At 40.8% G+C, this 24,580-nt stretch overlaps 1 protein-coding gene across 2 annotated transcripts in view; it reads right to left on the bottom strand.

Moving 5' to 3' along the window:
- The window catches only part of ngfra (nerve growth factor receptor a (TNFR superfamily, member 16)), a 31,851-nt gene extending 21,935 nt beyond the window's left edge, over positions 1–9,916 (bottom strand). Inside the window, exons 1-2 of one of the 2 annotated variants that reach the window (XM_008329313.3) lie at positions 8,187–9,916; positions 5,326–5,488 (exon numbers count right to left, since the gene is read on the bottom strand). In XM_008329313.3, the coding sequence (XP_008327535.1) occupies positions 5,326–5,488; positions 8,187–8,225 (202 nt within the window). In that variant the 5' untranslated portion in view covers positions 8,226–9,916. The remainder of the gene's footprint in view (positions 1–5,325; positions 5,489–8,186) is intronic. The other variant, XM_025064246.1, reaches the window with a different exon arrangement.
- Between the last annotated feature and the right edge of the window lie 14,664 nt (positions 9,917–24,580).

Genomic DNA, 24,580 nt, shown 5'->3' with positions numbered 1-24,580 from the left:
GACTCTTCTTCATTGTTGATTCAACTTTTTAATTAAAATTAAAAATGGTCCTCATTTTACCCACGGACTTCCAACCATAGTGCAGGATGCCGAGCTACTCTTCAGACTGTGTACATCTGTTATATATGCTCTATGGTAGTCTATGGAAAAACAAATCTCCTTTCCACCTTGTCTTCCTCTTTCCTGGTACAAAGTTAGAGGTGCTTCTCGCTGCTCTCCTCAGGCCTCACCAAATGAAGCTGTGATTCCACTTTTCATCCTCCTCTAATTCCCCAGTGAGCCCTGCTCCTGTCGTCCAGCGGGGCTAATCTTTGATGCCACATTGACTTGTGAGGCTCTGCTTTTCTTCTGTCAGGTCTTCAAACAGTTTGCAGTGCAGTTTTTTTCTGAATGGTTCACTAAGTGATGGCTGGTCTGGTTTTCTTGTCTCCCATGACAGCACAGAAAAGTGGAGGAGACTGATAAATAATTCAGCAGTGCTTACGCTGGCACTCGTCCCAAGCCGAGATCGAGGGGAAAAAGGGGGCTGCGGTAGCAGGAAGTGGGGGATTTAGTGGTATGGTGGTAAATAAAGATTCACCCATATTTACCATGAAACAGGAAATGGACGTGCTGTGTTGTTCAATTATTAATTTTTTGCACTTTACACAATGCATTCATAGATGTAGTTTTTAAGGTGTTCCAGCGTGTGACGTTCCCATAAATCCAGCGCAGCCCAGTGTGGGTGCGTGTTCACTTATAGGAGCCTCAGGTAAATTAAAGTTTAATCTGCTGGAATAAAAAAAAAAAACAGCATGAAGAAAAACAATGAAAATGAACCTGCACTGAAAAGAACTCCAGGGCATTTCACCTGGGTTTGTACTGAATATTGTTCTTGTTTTTCAAAAAGTACAAAACGGAGATAGAATAATGGAAAACTGTGCACTGAAGAACAGAGATGTTTCATTGTTTGCTCTAGAGAGAAAAAGAGAGATGGAGATACAGTATATATATAAATATATATGTATATGTATTATAGACAAGTGAGTGATAGAGTATATGGAGAAAGAGCTAAATATATACATATATCAGTATATGTATACAAATACATATATACATATACATCTACATATACATAGAGACCGAGAAATATATGTATATATGTAGGTATGTAAATATATATTTGCAGAGAGAGAGAAAAATCGAGATTGATCTATAGATAGATAGAGGGATGGATGGATGGATGGATGGATGGGTGGGTGGATGGATGGATGGATAGAACCGACAGATAGAGTGATCAAACCACAAAGCCAGAGGAGCCACTGTTCCTCAGGTGTCTGATTGTTAACGTGCTCAGACTGCATCCTGCACAATAGTCCCAGCACAAATACACAATAGGATGAAACCAGATGATTGAGGCGCAAGACATCCAAATTACAAAAGCAGGTGGATGAAGGCTCAGTGCTGACGAAGGCAGACACAATGTTCTGGTTTTAATAGTTTAACAGGAGGTACCTTTATTAAGGAGTGATGAAGAACTGAGAGCACAGAGAGCTGTTGGGTTCCAAGGCTTTAGTTTCATGTAACTTTTATGTCTTTCATTTCCCCTACCTTCCTCTGTTAAATTTGTGTTTCCTCATTCTGTTGTGTCCATGTTAGCGTGTGCGGTCAAGGGAAACACTGTTTTATTGACCGCCTCTGGACAGAGATTAGAGAGGAACAGTGTCAGTTTGCCATTTATTTGATCTTAAAGGGACAGCACTATTGAAAGGTTATAACGTGTTTGTTTTAGTTTCATAAAATTTGACTTCACCGGTCAACTTCTTAGAACACGAAAAATAGAAACCTTTCTCATCAGGGATGAGACTACACTCACGATGAGAGCTACTTAAAAATCACGTTTGAGTCTAGATGCCCTTGGGGAAAAAAAAATACATGAATGAAAAAAGATAACCTACTATTAATTGTCCAGATTGCCGTGGCGTACAGGACACAATTTTTTGCCATGCTAACTATCACCTTGTAGTTCCTCAGAATCGTGCAAGAGTTTAGGTGCAAATAGAGTAAACAGTGTTACTGTTCCACACAAAGACACTCAGCTGTTCTGTCCTACGTTTTCAGCCTGTGGTAATTGTTCCTAATTGTTCGGTGAAACAATAGTCTTTTCAATATTTTTTAATTCACTTTAATTAGGTAGATCAAATGACTACGGATGCTTTGAAGTAACAGTATGCATGATAAATGAGCAGATCCTGCCCTTTGGTGCCTGGAGCTCTAATACCGTTTTATCCACTAATACAGACGATGAGTCATAGCAATAGCTGTCGGGGGGAAGGCGTGAGGAGGGGGGCTGGCTGAGAGAAGCCAGTACATGATGGAGAAAATAGGAGACACGGCAGGCGCTGGGAGGATTTGCTGGTCGGTCGGCATTAGGCGATACTGTACGTGAGTGGAGAAGGAAACGCTTTTTTGTTAATCACAGTCTGTGATTAAGGGCCAAGTCACATTATAGGGAAACGAGGCTGCGGTTTAACATCTTCACAATGCCAACATTTACAACAGGGAAAGAAAAGGAATTGTGAAACACAACATGAATTCCTCACAACCTCGGAGGAGAGATAAAGTGCAGATATTTGGACAACTGCAGTGCAGACTCCAGGCAAAGACAAACTCAATTTCCTGACCAAGTCTGTCATTTGCATTTTTGCATGATAGACAGATAGAACTTCATTAGTCCCTCAGGAGACGGACATGATGATGATGCTAATTAGCACACTCATTCACCTTTCCAAGAAATTGTGGAGGGTCTTTGTCTGTTTGTCTGACATTGACATTGACATGGTGTTCATCAGGGCTTCACATACGTGACTTGGAGTTTTTGGAGATAACACAGCTCTATATATAGTATGTATGTATGTATGTATATCTATATATATATGAGAAAGTATATGTATATGTAAACAAATATATTTATATATATATTATTTAATTTTTTCTCATTGTTGACCTAATGATAGAGTTCAAATCAACTTGCTTTGCTTCGGGCAATGCTACCAACGTTGCCAACGCTACTGTCACGCTCTTGATGTGTGCAATTATTACCCTGTTTGTCTGCCAGTCGCTGTGGGCTGTGACTTATTCAAGGCAAAGAGTGAAATCGTCCAAGTTGTGAATAACAATTAACTTAATAACAAACTCATGAGACACAGACAAACATCCCATGCAAAGAAATCTGTAAGTTTAAAGATATGGAAGACCTCATCAACATCCTTCAGACAAATGTGCCTCGCATTCTCATCCAGTTGATACGTCTGCTGCACACAAGTGATGTTTTGTGTGTGTGTGTTCAAAGACTTTTTTAGACTTTTGCAGCGACCATTTTCCAAAATATACAGATGTTGTCAGGATGGATTTATGCGACCGATCAGAGTTCAGTCTGACGATATGGCAGTAAAAAGGGTTGGTTCTGGATTTCTGCTCTATCAGTCACCACAGAGCCGCAGACTGTCCAGACCAACATGTGCATTTGAAGGGTAGGAAAATGCAGCACTGGTCAGACTCAGAGCAGCAGGTGAGATTCATTCGTCTTGTTGCTGTTCATCAACCCCCCCACCCCTCACCCCTCCCTTCCAACTCCACGCTGACACCTGTGACCTTATACTCTGACGTTTTCTCTGGGTTGTGACAAAGTCACCAACAAAAGCAGTGAAGGCAGCAGGCTAAAAAGGTACGACTGAGACAAGTAGCGATCCTGGCTTTCTCTCCTCTGTGACACTGCAGTGTTGGCGTCCGTCCTAGCTCTGCTATGTAGAGCCCGCCGTTCTACATAATGGTTCTCAGAATGAACACAGATGTACGGCAACACAGTTGGACCCACTTACAAGCATCAAATATGTGGATTCCTGCCTCAACTCTCTCTCTCTGCTCCATCCGTGAGTGATATGCAGACATGCTAATGACGGAACTGGATGATAGAAGTTGGGTTTGACTGTGATAATGTTTGTTTTTGGAGAACATGACCCATACAGGCTCTAAAGGCAATGGAAATGGAAATCCATTGAAGTAAAGGGAAGAACGTTGAAAGAAAAGAGTCGGTGCTAATTGGTCATGTGTGAGCAGTAACGGCACCAGCCAGGCAGCTGTGCAACACATTTACATGTACTACTACATGTGTACAGCCAATGCTATATTTTTGTATCCTGTGTACTGTGATTATTTCCAGATTATTTAATGAGTCTTTTAAGTCAGACAAATTCCACCTCTAAAATAGTTATGATTGAGGAGTTCATGTGTGAGAAGTGATTTGTTTGATACGTTGCAGCAACAGTTCTCACACAGTTCTGGACCAACGTTTGGTCAGAGTTGAAAGTTGTTAAGTTGGAGGTCTGTGTATTTGTAACTATTCTTTGAAGGCGTCAAAGGATGTAGAAGCACAAAGTCACATCAAAAACAACAGGTCTCACCTTCTAATGTGACTTTTTCAAGTCATTATTTCCCTCATCGTTCTTTTCTTTCTTCTTGACCTCACCTCCATTTTCAAAACAAAGTTTGAAGATTAAAAAACAACTAACGTTGCAGATCTTTTTTTTTTTAACCAGCTGTCCGTCCCAAACCCATAACTCACAATTCTCTGTAGGACATTCTATTGATCCGTTGATTGACAGCTAAGCACTTTCCTAAATTTAGCTTATTTTAGCTCAAATATCTCATTAAATATTTAAATGATTTGCCATGGACCTTTAGAGAGAGGCCTTCACTGAGTCCATTTAGCAAACGGCAGCAAATGCAAACATTAGAAAAAAATATTGATGTCCATACAGCGCAGTATATAATGAGTTTGTGATTTTTGAAATAATGGCTTCTGGAAAAGTTCATGTCCAGTTGTTGCTGAATTTCTGTGTGTCTATATTTTATGTTTTCAGAAGACTAGCCCCCTGCTGGGCATTTGAAGTAGTGCGCCTTGAACATGGACCTTCTGGGACAGCAATTTGACTAATATAACATTTCACTCTCTTACACATTAAACAAATAAACTTTCATTCAAACTGATACAAATATTAAAAGTTGCATCATAGGTTTTTGTGTGAATAAAAAATAAAAACTATTTATCCTTTATTAGTCCCACAAAAGAGGAAGTGTGAGTCTTTGCAACCCACACAGGCTGCCGCAGGGGGCGCCATTGAGCATGTGGTCCCTCTCCAGAACGTTGCATTTTGCGTAAGCTTTGAAAAAATTAAAATAATTTTCTCAAACCTGATGGCGACAGTATTTTTAACAACATTTTTAACAACATTAGAACGTTATTATTACGCATTATTTCAAACTGTGAAAACGACGTCCACTCACTGTCCAAACACTGGGCGCAGACGGTCTGGGTGGCTCCACATTTCTTCACCACGCCTTCTCCAGGTGGACACTCTTTGCAGCATTCACCGTTGTTAGTGTACTGGCCCGAGTCGCAGGGCAGTTGCACCGCCCTCTCTGTCTTCGACGCCAGCACTACCGCCACCTAGGATGAACGGAGGATGGTACAGTAGGTTAGAGCTGCACATGTACTACACACACACACACTAGCAGAGAGCAGACACGAACGTTTAGACGCAGCATCGGGGTACGTGGTGACTTTAACAGAAACTGCAAAACTAATTGATGAAAATCACTGCCATGTGTCGAGCATGGTCCTCTACTGCAGCCCCCCGCCCCCCACCACCAGGAATCATCATAAATCAGCGTGTCTCCACCTATAGCCTATTAGAGTCACTTTGAACAAGCCAGTCAAATAAATTGCCCTAGCAGCTCCGCTGAAGACACATCAGCCCCAATAGAAAACTCAGAACAGACTGCAGACGAGGCAGGAAACATAAGATCATGTGTGCACAACATTATACACATGCCCCCCTCCCCCCTCCCCAATTACTCTTCAAAGGTGAGGGAAGCTGTGATTGTCGACCTCTGCTTCCGATCATCACTGGAGTTTACAGACACACCAGATACACACACACGTGTATCTGGCTCTACACTGGTGAGGACCTTGTAGTATTGCAATCCCTTGAACTTGTACCTGGGTCAAGGTGTCAATAAATATAAAATAAAAATAGAATATTCTTTAACTTTTCCTACCACAAATTTTGAGCTAATCCAAGTCTTATACTTTTTCATGTTCTAAAGCTGCGATTTCTTTATTATCTTAAAACTTCAACTGAGTCACCACTTACTAAGATGTGCGCTGAGGCCCACTGGTGGTTAATACAGGTACTGCTAGTGGATTTCAGTATGGCAATGAAGATTCTCTTTTATATTTTTTAATTATTTGCACATTTATATCATTGTGAATAACCCTATTCACTCTGTGTTTTTCTGAGGCTTTGTCCAAGAACTGCTGACATTTAATGAGCCATAAACCTCACAAATACGGAGAAATAAGAGGATTAACACGTGGAATCACAACTGAAACAAATGCTCTCTGCATATTGTCCTAATTTGTATATGTTGATGTCGTCATAAATAACTCACCACGTGGTAAATACACTACACTCACTCCTCTCCCCAGTGAATTATAATAAGATACATATTTGGGTTTTTTAACTTGAGTTTTCCCACTGCGTCTCATCATTACCACACTCCCTCCATGTTCTTCTCTGCCTGCTTCCCCTCCAGAAGCAGATGTTCTCACTGATGTACTTACAGATGTACTTTCTTGTCACCGTAGGACTTGGCTACAAATGTCACTCAGCTTTGTTGGCCCAATAACTGAGGCCTCGTCTCACTCATGTGTGAGTTCAAATGAAAGGGATTCAAACCCAGACTTTTGGGAACAAAAGAATATCATTGCACTGAATCACTCTCATGTCCCGCACTGGCTTTTCTTATGTAACGAGCGAGCGCTCATTTCGACTTAATTTTACATTTGCTGAGACATCAATTCGAATTTCTCCCTCGTTCTCCCTCCTCTCACTGTTTTCATTCAGAAGCAGATGTATTGAGCACCCACCAGCTCCTCTCCTCTCTCCCCCCCACCCCCCCTCCCCCTGTCGTGTATCCCGTAGCTGCATCTGTCTTCATTTGCGGTGACTTCAGTTTTCTTCACATCTAAACTCAAATCCCAGGTTTAGTCAAGCACGATTTGAAGAACCCTCAAAACACCTCTGGATAGGATCCCCCCCTCCCTCACCACCTGGCTCCCCCTCTCTCCCTTTGGTGCCAACTCCTTTAAATCAATAACGTGAGAAATGTGCTCAGCTTGGGGACCTGGGAACAGGCTTGAACACTGCACGACGACCCCACCGGTGACATTGTACTCTTTTCAATTTCATGGTCAATTTGAGAGTTTATTTCTAAATTTAATTGCACCAAAGTGCGGCCGTCCGCCGAGCAGCTGTCACAACAGCGTCCCCTCACATGCATATGATAACTGTGCCCAATTACAGCAGCTGCCGCGGACCGTGAACGCACCAGGACGCGCAGCTCTGCGCTTCATCAGCACTCCATTGTCCACAATCGCCTGTTTGTCATAACTAAGAAGATGATGAGCCTGGTGTTCTTTTTTTTTTTTTTTTCTAAATCACAGCACATGCTGCAGATGCGCTGATGATTCCATGTACCTCTCTACACAGACTGCAGCCTCTCTACCTCCTGCAGAAACATCCCTAAAAATCGAACCTAAAAGTAGCCATAGATCCCCTTCACTCACTGATGCGATTGAACCACCGGGCCCCCCGACAGCCCGTCTCTGTGCAGCTCTGGTCTGCACCACAAATATCTGATTTAAAGTAATTCTATAGCAGTTCTGCCTAACTTTTCATTCCTGGATGAAAACCAAGAAGGAGGCGTGTGCGCGCGTGCCTACGTGTACGTGTACATGCAGCAGGAGTAGAGAACGTATGAACTGAAGGTATAATAAACAAATCAGTTAGTGTTTATGAAAACAAGGAACACCTGTGCGGTTTTGGCAGAGGGGACACAGAGAAATAATGGGAGAACACCACGGCTACAAACACAGCATCACAGCCTCATTCACAGAGGTTGGAAAAAATATATTTTTTTTTTTAGATTTTTTTTTTAAAGAAATATATAGCCTTACTCCCAACTAAAGCCAATTTGGAGAAGTGCTGAGAACATGTTAACTCTGTTATTAAATCACCCCTCTTATTCCCATATTCAGCAGGTTAGATGTGCGGTACAACAAACTCTGTCATGCCTTTACTCACCAGAGCGCACACAGTCACCAGTGATAAGGTAGTAGTCATCCTGCGTCGCCGGCTTCAATCACATAAAACAGATCTCGTGCAGTGAAGGCAGTGCTATGTGGAGAAGCAGGAGAAGGACGAGGAGGAGTACAAGTAGAAGGAGGAGGAGGAGGAGGAGAGCGGCTCAGCAGGAGTGTTCATGTTAATCCCAGCTGCAGATTTTTATCAATGAGTCCGCGCCATCACGCGTCACTCCGGGACTCCTGGATTCTGGACTGGAGTCAGATGCGACTGTTCAGGGCGCAGGGCTCCCCCATTCACAAGCAGCACACCACTGCCTACTGCTGTACACGGGGAGGCAAGGGGAGATAGAAGGGGGAGGTGGAGGAGGAGGAGGAAGATGAAGAGCAGATCGTCCTGTCAGGAGTGCTGCTCAGCTGCAAGTGCACTGCGTAGGGGGGAGAGAGAGAAAGAGGAGAAGGGAGAGAGGAGAGGGGGCAAGTCCACTCTCTCCACTTTATGGCTCCTGATACTCCTGCAGTTAGACTATACAACCTGTCTCCCTCCCTCTCTCTCCCCCTCCCTGCCTCTCTCTCTCTCTCTCTCTCTGTGTCTCTCTCCCCATCTCTTATTTCCACTTAGCACTTTACTGTGGGACTTTAAGAGCCCACTAAGAGAAGAGCTTTGTTACAGTTTATTATTATATTTATACCCACAGACCGTACATCACTGGTTCACTCCTGATCCAGACAACTTGACAAGCGGTGTGTGTGTGTGTGTGTTTAGGATTTTCTAAATTTAGCAATACAACATACAGTACTGACTGTCCATTTTATAAGGTGCTGTACACCTGTTCAGCTGCTCTCTGGTATCCCCAAATACTGGCCAATCACAGTAGTTTCCTATAGTGCCTTAGGGCTGAAGAAGAGACAGAGTGTGAAGGATTCCGTTGGAGCCCGTATACAAGTGGTTTGAATGTGATGTCGTTGATGACAGAGGTCAGATCAGAACTTTGAAGAATCTGAGCCAGCTGGGACACAGCAGCAGATTATTTTAGTGGATTATCTTTACAGGTACAGGTACAGCATGAGGAAGTGGAAGTTTTTTTTGTTTTGTTTTGTTGTTGTTTTTTGTTGTCTGTGGTTCTTCAATCATCTCAAACCACATGGGTTAAAAAAATTATAATACTATATCTTAAGCACACCCCTCCCCAAAAAAGAAGAAACAATACCAATATTGCACCACATTAAAACACACAAGGCCCTCATTGCAGGCACATTTGTTTTGAGAATGTCATTATTACATCATTACATTCACATCTTTGTTCATCTCAGTTTGTAGTAGAAAACGTGGTTCACTCTGGTCAAAAACTGCTTCTGTTGAAAAATAACTGCATTTTTGTTTTGTTTTAGCCCTTTCTGTTGCGAGGTCATTGGGGGGAAAAAGGATGGTGTTAAAAAAAAATCCACTTTATTTCCCAAACGTGACATAAAAAGGACTGGCTCACTTCTCTTCCCTCCGTGTGCCTCTTTCGTGGCCTGTGCAGCTGCTTTCTTTGCAAGTCAGCCTTGTAAATTTGATTTGCCACTGGCTGTTGCATTGCGCTCTGATTAATGTAATTCTTTTTGAGTGGCTGAGGTGTGTGTGTGGTCATGGTTACACCAAGTGCGCCTGTGTTTGGAAGATGCTTTTTGGACATAGATGTGGGTTGGTTGTGCTGCTTCAGTCAACTTTTAGCATTTGGGTTGCTACGCGTAGTTTCCAAAAAATATGACTGATAATGATAATATATATATATATATATATATATATATATATATATTGACCTATTTAAACAGAGCAGTCACAATAGTAGGTAGAGAAGAGTGAGAATAGTGTAAACAGTCACATTATATCACACTGTTTACACAGCAAGCTATTAAATTAGCACGTAGCAAAAAACTCCCAACGACTCTTTTTAATACTATGATAATGCTACCTCCCACTAAGAACAGGAGTTACTAATCAGTGAGTGAAACAATGGTATAAGTTCAGCAAAAAATAAATAAAAAGGTAGTGCATATAATGCAAAGTTGATTCTAGAATCTTAGAGATTAATATTTTTATTTTAAAATGTCTAACTGATGTGGATGTCAGGCTACCTTTATTTTAAGAAGAAAAAATCAGACAGATTTACATCCCACCTGAAACCTGTTGTGGAGCCAGTCTGACGGCTGGCTGTAGTTAGCACGTCATCAATAGCAACACACTTCACCACAGCCCTTGATATCTACCAGATTCACGGTGGGGATTATTTAAAGCTTTTTAAGTCCAAGAATTTTTTAAAAATCTAAGAAATAAAGAAAAAAAAGTCTAAAGACAATTTAAAGAATGTGATCTATTCTAGAAGACACAAAGAAACATAAATCCCAGGAGAACAAACCAAGTAGGAGACTTACCCAGGTCATGGACAAGGATGTTGGTGTTTATGGTTGCCAGGTGAAGAGGCAGATATGGCCAAGAGAAGATATTCAACATATCCATTCCAACATATATATATGGAGACCCTAACTCTAACTATAGACCAATTTGAACACAGGAAGAACATCACCAAAGGAACCTGGCAACGGAGCAGAGACTGCTTCTTTCAGATTCTCTCATTTCTTGTCTGCTGTTTCTCAGACTTTAAGACCTTTTTCTTGTGCTTTTGTGGCTAAATTGAATACATCTCCAGCGTTAGGTTTTGGCCTTGTAGCTCACACAGTTCAAATTCTGCTACAGCAGCGGTGTGATGCTCTGGGATGTCATAGTGATTTGAGGTGATGCTCTGGGATGTCATAGTGATTTATTTTTCCATGTCATCTGTGCCTTCATGTGAGTACAAAGTTTAATTGTCATTGACGCTGTGCCAATGGCTGTAGTTGATGGAACGGTTGAGCTGGATCACATTAAGTTGGAGTGTGTTTCTACTTATCTCCCCTCTACATGTTATGTAAATGAGTCAGAATATTGGAAACACCTTTCCTTATAACGCACAAGACCACCATTGAGATTCACGGCCCTAAATCTTTTTCGCCTGAGAACCGGATCACTGCGCAGATAATTAAATAAGAATTATATCATCTGCAGGCACAACATTTCATTCGGGTTCGGGCTCCCTTATGTTTTTGCTTGCCTCAAATTTGATGAGGTACAAAATTTAAAGAAGTAAAAGAAACCTCACTCACTCACAGTAGTTTAATTTACCACCGTGTGCCACTAGAGGGAGGCTGAGCTGAGCTGAACGTGTGCCTGTACTATCCTGAGAAAATAATGTCTGTTCACTGACAGATGTGTACAGTGAGGGCAGTGTTACAGCACTGCTCAGACAATCACTTCCAGTATGGCTGACTAGCCTGCATCATGGGGATTCAGGGAGGGAGCCATCTGCTGTTTACAGCTATGGAAATACATATCTATTTCATTACACATGGAATCAGCTTGGACTTTTTTTTTCTCTTCCTTCTCTTTCTTTAAACTTCCAACATTCTGCTTCTCCACAAAAATTCAACCCAGATAAAAATACTTTTGCTGCTCCATATTTGGAATGTCTCCACAAAAACTTTTTTTTTCTTAGACTCACAAATTTTTCTCAATAGTTGCAAAAATGTCAATGCTATAAACATAACTGAAGGTTGGATGGTAACTCAAGCTTAGGCCCCAAAGCTACTGTATGCAAATATAATAATAGTACTGGTGCTGGTGGTCTCACTGAGGGCGGAGAGTAAATCTAAAGCTGGGACTGTAGACAGAATAATGTCATTGGCTTCAACAAGGAATATTTAGGAATTAGGAATATTGCTTTATTGTGATTAACCAGATAAACCCACAGCTACCCTATGGTTATACAGATATTGTTAGACAGTCCCAATATATGTATGAAAATATTTAATCAACCAAAAATGTCATGACCTCCCTGCAGTACCTCCACTGACTACCACCCTCTGTTAAAGATCTCTTTTTCTTTATCATACCTGTGTTTATATGATTTTGTTTGTTTGTTTGTTTGTTTGTTTTTTGTTTTTGACAATAGATTCTGTTAAACCTCTCTTAAACCACTATTGTTGTTCTAGGCATTGTAATTTTGTCTATTTTGTTATATCTCCACTGAGCTACTCAGCCTTTACACTCAGTGTTGACAGATATGGATATTGATCTCTGACAATGTGGAGATAAAGCTGTTGGTGTCACCAAAACTACCGCTGCATTTCCACTCTGTCTTGACCTCCCTTCCTCCCTTCCTCCCATACTCCTGACCCCGCCACTTCCACCATCTCCACTCCTATCACCGTCAGCTCGGGGGACCTGCAGCCCAAAGCAGGCCCTGAAGTGGTAACACCAGCAGCCACAGGGTTATTCGGTTACGCTGTTGAGATCCAGTATTGATCTCAGGGCACATCAATTCGCCCACTTCCTACATCCTCCTTTGAGATCACGTCGGTAGCACCTCTGACTTACCTTGGTTCTGATGACTGTGACGACCCACTCCATCACGACATGAAGCCCACCAGCTCTCTGATGGAGAATCATCTATCAAATATGTTTGTTCTTTAGAGTCCCTACGCTTAGGTAAAACCACAAAACTTAACTGAAGGCTAGTTAGTTAGCATGGGTTTGGAAGTTTGACATTTGATGCCCCCCACTACCCCCAAAAAAACAACAATAAAACTCCAAAGTCATGCTGTTTTTGTCATCGCATTTCAATAACAGTGTAATCGAAAACTTCTACAATTTTTAGATGAAATCCATCCATCCAATCTGAGAAACGTCCCCTGAATGTGAGCCGTGTAGTGATATGGATATATTGATACGTGCTGACAGCACATTAGACGGGATACATGTATTTTTTGCCGTGGGTATCGCATTTCCAGCCATGTGATTAGTCAGCGAAAAGGGGGGAATGTCACGCCAGTCTGCAAGGTCACTATTAAACTACAACCACGGTGAAGACGACTTTGTTGTGATGGAAAAACAAAAAAAAGAAAAGGCAACAAAACACGGCATCCCCTGAAGCACTGTTTTCACACTAAAGAAACATATAGAACGATGAATACATTTACAATTAACAGAGAACTTCTAAATACGGAGGTAAACAAACCTGTAAACTCATTCAGGTTGAGGATTTGCATTACTGAATGTCCAAATATTTGTCCGTCAAACAAACACACACTGCTTTGCTGGATGCTGGAGGACAAGCGTGTTTATCATCAGCGTTGTCTGTGAGTTATTTAGACACAGACACAGTGTGGACCTCAGTGAGGACTGAGCCTGAAGTGATGGTTTTCAGCTGTCAGGTCTTTGAAGGTGGCTGCAGACATACTCAATGAATTAGATGAGCTTATTTTCATTTTTTTAGTTTTAGACTGTTTTGGACTTTTATTTGTGGTTCTGCGAGCACAGAGAAAACACGGCACGAAAATCCTGAAATACATTGTATGTTGTTCACCATCCCAGCTGTTAATACATCAGGTTACTCTGTATGTTTGTGATTTACATTCTGACATCAGCGATGAGGCTGTTTTCACTGGTGGAGAGTTGGATTGAGGACTCCAAGTATGTAGACTGGTTCTTTGTGTAAAGACCCTGTAGTACCTCAGCGGACCCCATAAGGGTCACCAACCCCCTGCTGAAGTCCTCTGGTTAAGACCACATTTGTCAAAGCTCTGGCCCTGCTTTATGTTGGCCATGCTACTATTTTGTTTATTAATTAAAAAATATTTATCTTTTCTTCTGACATAGTTTTAAGTTATGTACTCGCTTCAAGATTATAGTTTGTATGATTTCGCTTCTGTGATTATTTATGTCCTAAGTTGTCTGCAATATTTCATCAAATGTATTTATGTATTATTTTGGAGTTATATTTTATACCTTGTGTTTTGGCTATTGACCTACTTGAGATGTTTGATGGATTTTTTTCAGTTATTTTCCTAGAAATTTGTGTCTGTCCAAAACTCTGTGTATAACTGTAAAACATGTTTAAAAAAAGTGATTTAGCTACATTTAGAATGCAGTGACTTTTTGTGCCACTAAATTAGAATCATACGTTTCACGGAACAAGCCTTTGGTTCTCAGGTCATTTTCCAAATAGTCTTAAAAAAAATGTTCTGACAACCGTGCGTTAGACAAAGACAAATCTGAACATGACAGGAGGCTTTTCCTGCTTTAGTGCCGTGACAGGGACCCTGGCGTTATGTTACAAACACGCTGCAGTGATGTATGATTTTCGTACAGCAGAGATGACAGGCTGAAGCTGATGTAAGATTTGACTCGGCCACTGTATGAAGTTCTGTGAGTGCGCCTGCACGGATGGAGAAACTGCAGCAGGCTTCATGCTGACTCAAGAAGGTGGACACCAGATGTTTAGAACCCACTGCCAAGTGGAGAGGAGAGAGTCACCTGTGACTGGTTACACTTCTAAAACCTAGAATTATCGCAGGCATTCAACGCAGAGGAGGAGACGCGCTCACCCTTCACAAATCGTTTGCAAATAAAAACCACAAATATGAATGCTGAGAGCTGGATCCGAGCCAGTGCTGGAAGGAAACGTACACGTCCTCCGCTGGCAGCCCGTCTTTAAGCTGTCACATTCACGGCTGAGTCGATTTTTTTCCCCTTGGTTAACTTTTGTCTGAAACATTGTCCGCATCCTGAACAACGAGTTAAATGTCATTCAGTTCAAAGGGAGAATAGAAGTAGATTCATAAGCATGTGACCTGATCAGGAACATTTAGGTGACCTCTTTATAACATTATTACAGGAGACAGAGGAGGAGGTTTTCTCCTAAATGTCCTGTGTGTGACATGTGTTTACTTAAAACTATGAATACCAGCTGAACACTGGCTTCTATTGGATGCTTCTAACATTTAGCCAATCACACGGCGGTGGTGGATCTTGCCCTTTCCGTGGCCTGCCTACAGTGGACAACGTTCTCTGTTTATATATTTCAAGTCAAACCAGCTTTTGGGGAGTTTGACAGATGAATTTGGTCTGCAGTAGAACTGGCTGAATTAATGACATGCAAAAACAATCGACCCTTAACTGCAGTAGATGTGTAATTAAAGATTTAAAGAGGGTGTCGGCACTGTATCAGCAACTTACTTACTAGTTACTGTTTGCTTTTTTTTTAACCCTTTTTTTCCTGTCTAGGTTTAGGAAAGATTTATTTAAAATACATCTGTGTTAAAAAAAAATCTAAGTAAATATTAGAAATCGGAGGAATTTCCATCTGCAATTTCCCGTGCATCTGTTTCGATCAGCTACAGCCAAATCTTCTTCCAGAAAGGAAACAGACAGAAAAAACTGAAGTTGAACAAACAGAATAAATTTAGACAATGCATTAGACAGAATACTGTGAGATTTATATGGAGCAAGTTTGACTTTAAAATTAGATTAATATTAGATTATCCGATTCTGCACAGTGAGTGTATATATATATATATATATATATATATATATATAGTTTTTAATGTTCAGTTAGTAGGTATAAGACATATAAATATCAATGAACCTGCAGTGGTTAAACTCAAATTGTAAAAAACTTGAAGGATTGAAACTCCTTACAAGTCTTCTGACTCGGTCACCAAACGGCTGCTGGATGCAGCATAGGGGCAATAAAACATCTAACTCTTGCTACTGAGATGGTTCAGTGTAGGTACAGTGACCCAACACACACGGACAATAAACACCAATCCTGCCAACATGACCAAACCCGACGGGGATACAGGGACGTGGAGCAGGTGTATCCTTACCTTCCTGAACTCATAAAAATGTTTATAACTCTCCCGGTCTCTTTTCCTCTCTCCACAAAGCTGGTGGTCGAGGATTCTCCATCTCCGTGTCCACCTTTGGAGCCCCTGCTGTCAACACGTGGGAAGGCAGAGGAAAGAAAGCTGCAAGTTGTAAAACTTGTGACCTCTTCAAACAGTCAACCCTCCTAAACCTGGGACTGACAACAAGATGTAAGATATAATATATTTTTATTCGACTTATCCTTTGGTACAGCGTTACATCATGTTTTTATTCCGATCATTTAGTGTTCTTTGAAAATGGCCGTAAACACACACTCATAAAACAGCTTCTAATGTGTCTTTTTACCTTTTAGTAATTGCACACTGTCTCTCTGCTTGAAGTGAAAGAAAGATTGGCACTTTATGGTTCTCTGTTATGGAGAGGAGTTCTGCTTCTATGCCTTCTTGACTGCTTTTCTGCCACCTCTGTGTGGCAATGCTAACCACTATAATCAACCAAATGGATGAGCTGCTACACAAAAACTCATGACGATGGAATACTGATGGTTTCGGATGTTTTTGAATGATGAATGGATTAAGTACATCCTTAAATCACCGAGGGCTGTTTCCTCCGCTTCGACCTGAAAACTTTTATGATGCGCAAATTGAGACTCTGGGTTAACCCTAACCCTAACCCTAACCCTACCCCTAACCTTAACCCTAACCCTAACCCTAACCTAACCCTAACCTAACCCTAACCTAACCCTAACCCCAACCTAACCCTAACCCTAACCCTGAAATATATATTCACATGTAAGAACTGCAATTAGATTTGACCTGTATGCATAAACAGAAGCGACAGTGCATCTGCATAAAACCCCTGCAGGCTGAGAGATTAAAATTTCACTAGGCTAGCACATATTGTTAGCTCACGCGGGCAGAAGTGGTCTACTGTCCATTTTCTTTGGGCTGTGTTGGTCAGAAGGGTATGGAATGTACATGTGAGAGGACCTGGAGTGAAGAAAAAGAAAAAACAGAAGACTCAAGACAGTAAGAAGAGGACAGTTGAAGCACAAGAGAAGTGCTAGTAGTAATATTTGAGTATTGACAGCTGGACTCAGGAAAGTGAATAATACGATCAGCTGGTTGGATGTTATTGAATAGCAATCCTAGATAACCTGATCCTCTTCCTCTACCTTCCTCCAAGTATTCTTGGCTTGTAGAATGTGATCTTCCTTATCGCTGAACTTCCACCAACAGCTCAATACTGTTAAATAACATTGAGTAACGGTAACCTCTATGCAGATGATCTGATGCTTTTTTTACCACTTAAATCAAGAGAAATTTCTGTGCTAAATCATCGCTTTTAACCCTGTCAGGTTGCCAGGTATGAGCAGCTGAGGTCAAGAGGTGTGTAGTCATGTTATGTTTCCATACATTATGTCTTTTCATCCCATGTGATCTGAGGCTATAACCTTGTGGGGGCTAGTCATGTTCGCTCAAGCAGTATACATGACTGGCTGCTAATGTCCTGGAAATCCTCAACACGGGGAAAATAAACCTTCACGGTGTGTGTGCCTGCATTTGAATGCACATGTATTACTCTCTGTCTCGGCTGGAAACCTAAAATAAGTAGTGATTCATCTGGGCTTCTTTTTCCTCCTGTTCTCCTTTTTAATGGTTTCTGGTTTTCCAGCTCCATCTCCACACACCTATCATGACACAAGTTGCATTTCAATGACCTTTTCACTACACTTCATGTTGTTTTCATTCAAGTCACAGAAATTGTGCTGCTAAGTCAAATGTATGTTCACTGAGGAAAATACCACAACAAAAAAAACTAAATTAATCCACGTACAATTGAAATTCAGTCATCGGAGTGAAGAAAAAGAAAAAACAGAAGACTCAAGACAGTAAGAAGAGGACAGTTGAAGCACAAGAGAAGTGCTAGTAGTAATATTTGAGTATTGACAGCTGGACTCAGGAAAGTGAATAATACGATCAGCTGGTTGGATGTTATTGAATAGCAATCCTAGATAACCTGATCCTCTTCCTCTACCTTCCTCCAAGTATTCTTGGCTTGTAGAATGTGATCTTCCTTATCGCTGAACTTCCACCAACAGCTCAATACTGTTAAATAACATTGAGTAACGGTAACCTCTATGCAGATGATCTGATGCTTTTTTTACCACTTAAATCAAGAGAAATTTCTGTGCTAAATCATCGCTTTTAACCCTGTCAGGTTGCCAGGTATGAGCAGCTGAGGTCAAGAGGTGTGTAGTCATGTTATGTTTCCATACATTATGTCTTTTCATCCCATGTGATCTGAGGCTATAACCTTGTGGGGGCTAGTCATGTTCGCTCAAGCAGTATACATGACTGGCTGCTAATGTCCTGGAAATCCTCAACACGGGGAAAATAAACCTTCACGGTGTGTGTGCCTGCATTTGAATGCACATGTATTACTCTCTGTCTCGGCTGGAAACCTAAAATAAGTAGTGATTCATCTGGGCTTCTTTTTCCTCCTGTTCTCCTTTTTAATGGTTTCTGGTTTTCCAGCTCCATCTCCACACACCTATCATGACACAAGTTGCATTTCAATGACCTTTTCACTACACTTCATGTTGTTTTCATTCAAGTCACAGAAATTGTGCTGCTAAGTCAAATGTATGTTCACTGAGGAAAATACCACAACAAAAAAAACTAAATTAATCCACGTACAATTGAAATTCAGTCATCCAAATGTGAGGTTAAAAAGATCACAGCGGTCATAGACTAAAACGGCATATCCTCCAGTATAAATATACAACCATATCCAATAGAAAGTTCATAGCACACAGCAGCTACGTACTCTGTAAACCAGCATTTTGTTCCCCAGGGCCACGCTAGCAGGTTAACAAAATAAAGCACCACACATGATTTACTCCAGCACATTAAGTTCTAATCTCCAAAGAATCTTAAATTCCAAATTAAGACTAAAAACTAATACAAGCAAGTTCTTCCATTGAAGAATGCCTTTGTTGTAGAATAGGGGGCGACTCTGGCACCAGTGTTCTATCAAATGTTGACAGAATCACATACTGTATATACCCACTGTATTTTCTTGATGATTTGAGATATTACATTATCTGCAGCTTGTACTGTACGGGTAAGTGGAGCAGTGGTTTTCATGAAGTAGTACCAGCCGTCTGGATATCAGAGAAAAGATAGGGATGGTGTCCCACCATCCCTATCTTTTCTTAGCCAAAGTGAGGCAATAGGTAAAGTGCAGGACTCTCAACAGTGCAGTGATAGGATAGGATTACGATCAATTTCCTGTTTGCCTCATATAATATATCAAAAAAATCCGAATCCAGACCTTTAAAAAGAGAACAATGTCAGAGCTGGGGCAGGATTTCTAACACTTAAGGCCCAAAATAACACATTTGAACCTAAGGAGAGAGCAGAGGATCAATGACTACTGCCCGTCATGGTGTACTGTTAAACACGTGGCTAACAGAGGGTACAGTTGATACTACTAAAAACATAGACCGTTACAGCGTTTCCATTAGCATGCTAATCTGGTCACAGTAGCTTTCATATTCTTACACACTTTAGCTCTAACACTTGCACTGACCATACACGCATTTGCCTAAGGCGCCATCTGCTGGATGGGGCTGTAACTGAATTTCAAGTAAAGGTTGCGCTAAAGCATAATCTCTAGGGCACCAAAATAGCTACTGTCAATTCTGCCTCCACAAGTTAGCAAAATTATTGGCCTTCTGCTGACATTTCGTAGAAAGTTTTAAATGCAAAATAGAGTCATCTAGTCACAGTGAATACACCAGTGTCAGGGTGTTTCAGTTTTGGCTTGTGTGTGAATGCAAATGTCTTCCTGAGCTGATGCAAGACAGTTTGGGAAGGTTATGTTCTTTAGATTTTCTATGATGTAAATCTTATCTAAGTGTTGCTGACACATTGCAGCGTTAAAAATGCTGTGAAAGCATTTCGCCTTGTTGACTTGTTTGGAGGCTGCGTTTCTGAAGGTGAAGTCAACTCCTAGGTCAAACCCAAGCCAGTGAGTCTCCACTGATTTAGAGGGTCTTTTCTCTCTCTCTCTCTCTCTCTCTCTCTCTCTCTCTCTCTCTCTCTGTGGTACTTCCTGTAATAACCATTCTTAACGCAGATGCTGTTCATTTTTTATCATATAACTATTCCTCTGTTGTGGTCTCCAGCAGTGAGGTTAATGATTTAATGAGTGGGACACTATGAGAAACAGCCACATATTCAACATTGAGCTGGATTTCTCTCCTCTGGTGTGCAGTTGTTTCATTTAATTGTTTCCTGAACTTTGCCCTTGAGGTTTTTCCTGACCTGGCATATCCTGATGGAGTGCACTGAAGGATGTGAATCAAGGATAAATCGTGAGTGTGTGTGAGTGTGTGTCTGCCAGGTGGCTGAAAAGGCAAATACACTTAATTCTCTCCTGACACACACTCCTCCATCACCCAGGCACTTAAAAGAACCTGCTTTTTTCAGGCTGTTCTCGAGTCATTCAAGTGAAATTGTTACCATGGGTCAAATGTGACATTGTAATGGTGTCCTAACTTAATTGAGGGGCTGAGATAAATGCCCTGTGTCGTCTTGATGGACACTTGTTTAGAATGAAAGCTGACATGGCTGCAGGAGCACTGGACATATGCTTCACACTGACCTAATGAAGATTGGACTCAGTTTACAGTTTACGTTCGTTCGTCTGCCTATCAAATTTCCTCCGTGTGCTTTCCCTGGTGATTTCTTTTGGAAGTCTCTGGTTAATCCAAGCTAATGAATTGTTAATGCTTAAACCCTTTATTTAAAATTTAAGAGCATTAATATTTATTGCTGTGGTCCAGTTTGAATGAAATCACAAAAGAGTCAACTCAATATCAAAGGCCTGCAGTAGTTAGGAACCCTTCAGTCCAATTTTGGTGTTTTGAGCCAAGAACTGATGTGACTAAGACTGGGATATAAAATATGCCCATTTGCAACAAATGGTCAAACGTTTATTATCCTGATTAATGATTTTGATTTTAACCTCATTTTGCATTGCATTTATAAGTGTAAAAATTAAAAACATGACAAAACTGCTTCTGTACAGTCTGTTGGTGAAATGTCCGTTGGCGTGAGGCAGTGATGGAGCCTTGTTTTATGGGCCGGAATGAGTAGTCCTCCTGCTGAGGTTCACTAGTTGACACCGTGCCGTGTCCCAGACGGTATCTGCCCCAGGGGATGTCGTTGTTTCAGAGCATGATGGGAAGTGGAGGAGGGATCATTTCTTTGCACCAGGTCTGAGTCATCCATCCCTTCTTATTCTCCCTAACCCCAGCATCTGCCCATCTCTCCGCCTGTCTTTCTTTTATCCACCTGGAAAAATAGCAGGCATTGAAACGTGATACAGGCTGGGGGCTGGGGTCGTGTTGGTCGCTGCGCTGTCCCACTAATGGAGATGGATGCCGGCTCAGAATTGTCTCCTGATCAGCCTCCATGACAGAGAGATAGAGGGAGATGTGTGTGTGTGTGGAGGGGGGGTGTATTTCTGCAGCATTTCCTTCTGGGCAGCAAAACGTCTGTAATGAAAGGGGATCCTTGAGCCCCCGCTCCCAACTTGATTTGAGAGAAAGATGGAGAGTCTAAGAGATGGGGAAGTGCAGAGAGAATAGGTTGAGAGAAAGAAAAGGTACAGGGAGATGGAAAAAACAAAGATGGGCAGAGAGAAAATGAGCAGCAGGAGAGCAGAGTGGGGGGAGTGACATGTTGACAGGAGAGAAAGACAAATGATGAGACAGAACGGGAAGGGAATAGGAAAATAATGGCTTTCTAATAGGTTTAATGCAATAAGGAATGAGCTGCAGATGAAGTCTGAGAGAGACAAACTAAACCATAATTACTTAGAAATCACTCCTTTGTCTTCTGTTTATCCTTTCATCTGAATTATTTTTCTATTTATTGGTGGAAACAACATGGCTTAAATATATATATATATATATATATATATATATATATATATATATATATATATATATATATATATATTTTTTATTTTTGTAGAAAGAAAAAAATTAAAATATATATATATATATATATATATATATATATATATTTAGGTCTAGAGAGAAAAGCATTATTACTACATGAATCACTGCAAATATCGAGGTACAGATAATTCTTATACTTTTAGTCAAATATTTTCCTAGTTTTTACAGATATGTATAAACCTTTGTTCACAGAACAATTTACAAATTTTATTTAACCAGATTTAATGGCGCCCTGTATTACTTTGTATTGAAAACAAAAAGTGTCATAGTTTTGATTGTAGTTTTGTAATAATACAATCACAGTTATGTTGGAGGCTTTGGTGTTACTCTACAGCACCCTCACCATCAATCAGAACTTCTCTTTAAATGCATGTTACTGCACAGCAATACCTAGTGGACAAACCATGCATTGCATGCTGTACCTGAACTGTTTTACAGGCCTAAAAGGTTTTAGGAAATGTCATATCTAACACAGAACGAAACTTTGTACCACAATATGATGCTGTTTTTAAATATATATATGGCAACAGTGCATTTAGCTGTTTGTTTTTTGCTCAATTACTAGCTAACTTGGCTAACTTAAGCTTTAGCTATAGCTTTATTTGACTTGTTAGCCCTGCCACTGTTTTGTGTTTGAGATCCTGGACCTGTGGCTTTCAAAAAGACCTGCCTACGCAAGCAAGCTCAGCGTGCTGTAACAAAAACATCCTAATGTTTACTTCACTGATGACATTAGAGTTTTCCACCACTCCTCTACATCGTGCAATCACCCGAGAGCAAAGCTGCCCGGTGCAGCTTTAATGAAAGACATGGAAACACAGTGGATGGTGCCTGTGAGAAATGAAAGTGTTGGACCTGAGCGCAGACACAGCTAAAAATAGAAAACCGGCGCTTTTAAGTATTTTTGCTGTTTCATACGCATTTGTAGACAGATCTGACACTGGAGAGTGGATCAAACGAGCAGAGAAATCTATATATTTTAATTTGTGACTTTAGAAATCTGCCTTGACAGCAGCAGCAGCAGACTGTTTGCTTTTGCCAGCGTCGTGCCAGCCTCTGAATTTTGCACTAGTATGAACCTCTGTGTGAATACGACTCTCGGCTTGAAAACCCCTAAATAAATCATTCAGATAAATAGCTGAGTGTTTCTTCAACACAGAAAATATTTAGAAAATAAATAGTTCCAGCAGATGAGATAAGATGTTTGGCTGGAGACTGCTCAAATCCTAGGTGGACCCTGTACACAGATGGACAAGTTTAATATACTTCCTGAGCTTTCACAATTCTTCTGGTGAAACGTCTTTCAGTAACTTCAGTAGTCCCCAATCAGGAGATTTCACTGGTTCTCAAACTCTCTACACCATGTTCCCCCTCTGGAGATATTTGGCTCTCCAAGTAACTACACGAGTGGTCAAGAACAGCTGCACATGCTTTGTTATCCAGCATAATATACTTTAATAAAATTAGTCTATTAATCAGCCAATGCTATTGTGTGAGATGAAGTTATACTACAACTGGTTAAGCTGCATTTAACAACAGAGTGACTAACCTAATCCTTATGGGAATCAGAATTTCCTGCATACCAATAGAGGGAGCCCCAGTACCACCAGGAGTACTCCTCCCACAGCTTGACAACCACAGAGATTGTGTATTTTATTATTTCTTCAGAGCAGAAATGTAATGTTAAATAGAAAAAAATATAACATTATAAGACACATTGCGCTAGCTAACATTAACCGTAAAAGAACTTCAGTTGTCCAAAACGTCCAAAACTAAAGTTTGTCCACTGACTACAACTGAGTGAACTCATTTTGCTATATAGAGAGGAAATGAACACAAGTTAGACCCATATAGGATCATAACCTAGTCAAATCCAATGGGGTCTGCATATTGGTTTGGAAAGTTGTTTTTTTTTTAATATGTGTTTATATATATACGTATGTATATATACATTTTATATTATGGTGAGTGGCAAATTAATGAGTACTTTTTCTATTGACTCTATCCATATATTAATTCTGTCTGCTCTTTACTCACACCTTCGACTGTGTGAATAGGTTTATATTTCACACTCACCTATAAGCTTTATAGTTGCTTTATTTCCATTGATACAGCAGTATTTTTTTAAGCATCCAATTCTCTAATTCTCTTTCTAATTCACAGATGACTGAACAAAGTTTCACTTTTCTTCTGACCAAACTCAGAAACAGTAGATATGGAGTAACACCAGTGGCAGAACTTTGCCACACGATGTGGTTCACAGAGGATAGAACAGTCTTGAAACTGCAGTGAAACTGTTCAGGCAGCAAATTGTAGTTCTGAGGACTACTTTAATAGACCAAATGTTCCATCCCGGCCTTCATCAGGGTCACAGGTCTTTATTAGGTCATTCTGATGAAACACACTGGTCAAAGAAAGTTGTTCCCAAGGCTGTAGTAGCTGCTGGAATGTCCCTCACACTCTCCTATTAATACACACACCCATTGAAATATACACACACGGAAACATCTTCTTGTTTTGGGATGTCGTAGAAACACGCTGATAAACAGTACATTTCTAGATGAAGATGCTACGGTAAATATATAATCATGAAGAAGAAGTAGAATTGCATGAT

Source organism: Cynoglossus semilaevis, chromosome 17 (genome assembly GCF_000523025.1).
Source record: "Cynoglossus semilaevis isolate Cse_v1.0 chromosome 17, Cse_v1.0, whole genome shotgun sequence".
In the NCBI taxonomy this organism is placed as follows: Eukaryota; Metazoa; Chordata; class Actinopteri; order Pleuronectiformes; family Cynoglossidae; genus Cynoglossus; species Cynoglossus semilaevis.
Note: the sequence above shows the minus strand (reverse complement) of the source record. Positions and strands in the feature narration are given on the sequence as shown.